This window comes from Penaeus monodon, chromosome 15 (genome assembly GCF_015228065.2).
Source record: "Penaeus monodon isolate SGIC_2016 chromosome 15, NSTDA_Pmon_1, whole genome shotgun sequence".
Lineage (NCBI taxonomy): Eukaryota > Metazoa > Arthropoda > Malacostraca > Decapoda > Penaeidae > Penaeus > Penaeus monodon.
In genome coordinates, this window is record NC_051400.1 from 35,436,272 (window position 1) to 35,437,076 (window position 805).

Here is an 805-nt window from a genome sequence, read left to right on the forward strand (position 1 = left end):
CACAAGGCAAAGGTGCACTTGACAAGATGGCGATGATCGGCTGAATATAACATGTCTTCGAGAAATCGCATTTTTCCCAATACATGATCTTCAACTTCTTAATTACCATATAATGATCCTCGCCGATCTGTCAGTCATTAATCAACATCTTCGCCTCGATGAAAAAGGATAATTATTCGTTCCTTATTGAAATAACACTCAGGTATAGTATTTCGCTATTACTGATTAGAGGTACGTCGTCCAGAGCTCACCTGTCGAGGCTTAAGCCAAAAAAGAGATGTAGAAAAAAGGGAAAAAGGCTTGATATTTACAAATAGATAATAATGGTTTTACCTGTCGAGGAGGAAACTGATGTAGGAAAAAGGGGAAAATGATAATAGATATTTACAAATAGATAATGACCTTACCTATCGAGGAGGAAACAGAAGACGTAAGAAAAAAAAAAAAGATATAAAACAGCAGATAACCATTAACAGATAAAAACAGGAGAAGGAAACGGAAGATGCAGGAAAAAGGGGAAAATGATAATAGATATTTACTGACAGATAATAACGGGCTTACCTATCGAGGAGGAACCCGAAGAAGAAGGACCCGATAAAGTTTCCGAACTGAGACACGGCCTGAGTGGTCGAGTAGAGGGCGCGTCGCTCGCACACCAGGTCCCACTGCCGACGGCGAGAGGGTTAGGCTACAAATCGTTACGAGCATATTAACTGCTCATTTGAATACGCCTGGAGTTGTTATCTGGCTCTTGTTAAAGGAGGAATGCTGAGCAAGAAGGTTATTATTCTGATTGTGGGTGTAT

General features: G+C 40.2%; 1 protein-coding gene across 1 annotated transcript in view; it reads right to left on the reverse strand.

Moving 5' to 3' along the window:
- Nucleotides 1–805, reverse strand: part of LOC119581988 (organic cation transporter protein-like) — a gene marked incomplete in the record, with an annotated part of 7,549 nt that overhangs the window by 3,685 nt on the left and 3,059 nt on the right. Inside the window, 1 exon segment of the mRNA XM_037930175.1 lies at nt 562–665. Within this exon segment, the coding sequence (XP_037786103.1) occupies nt 562–665 (104 nt within the window).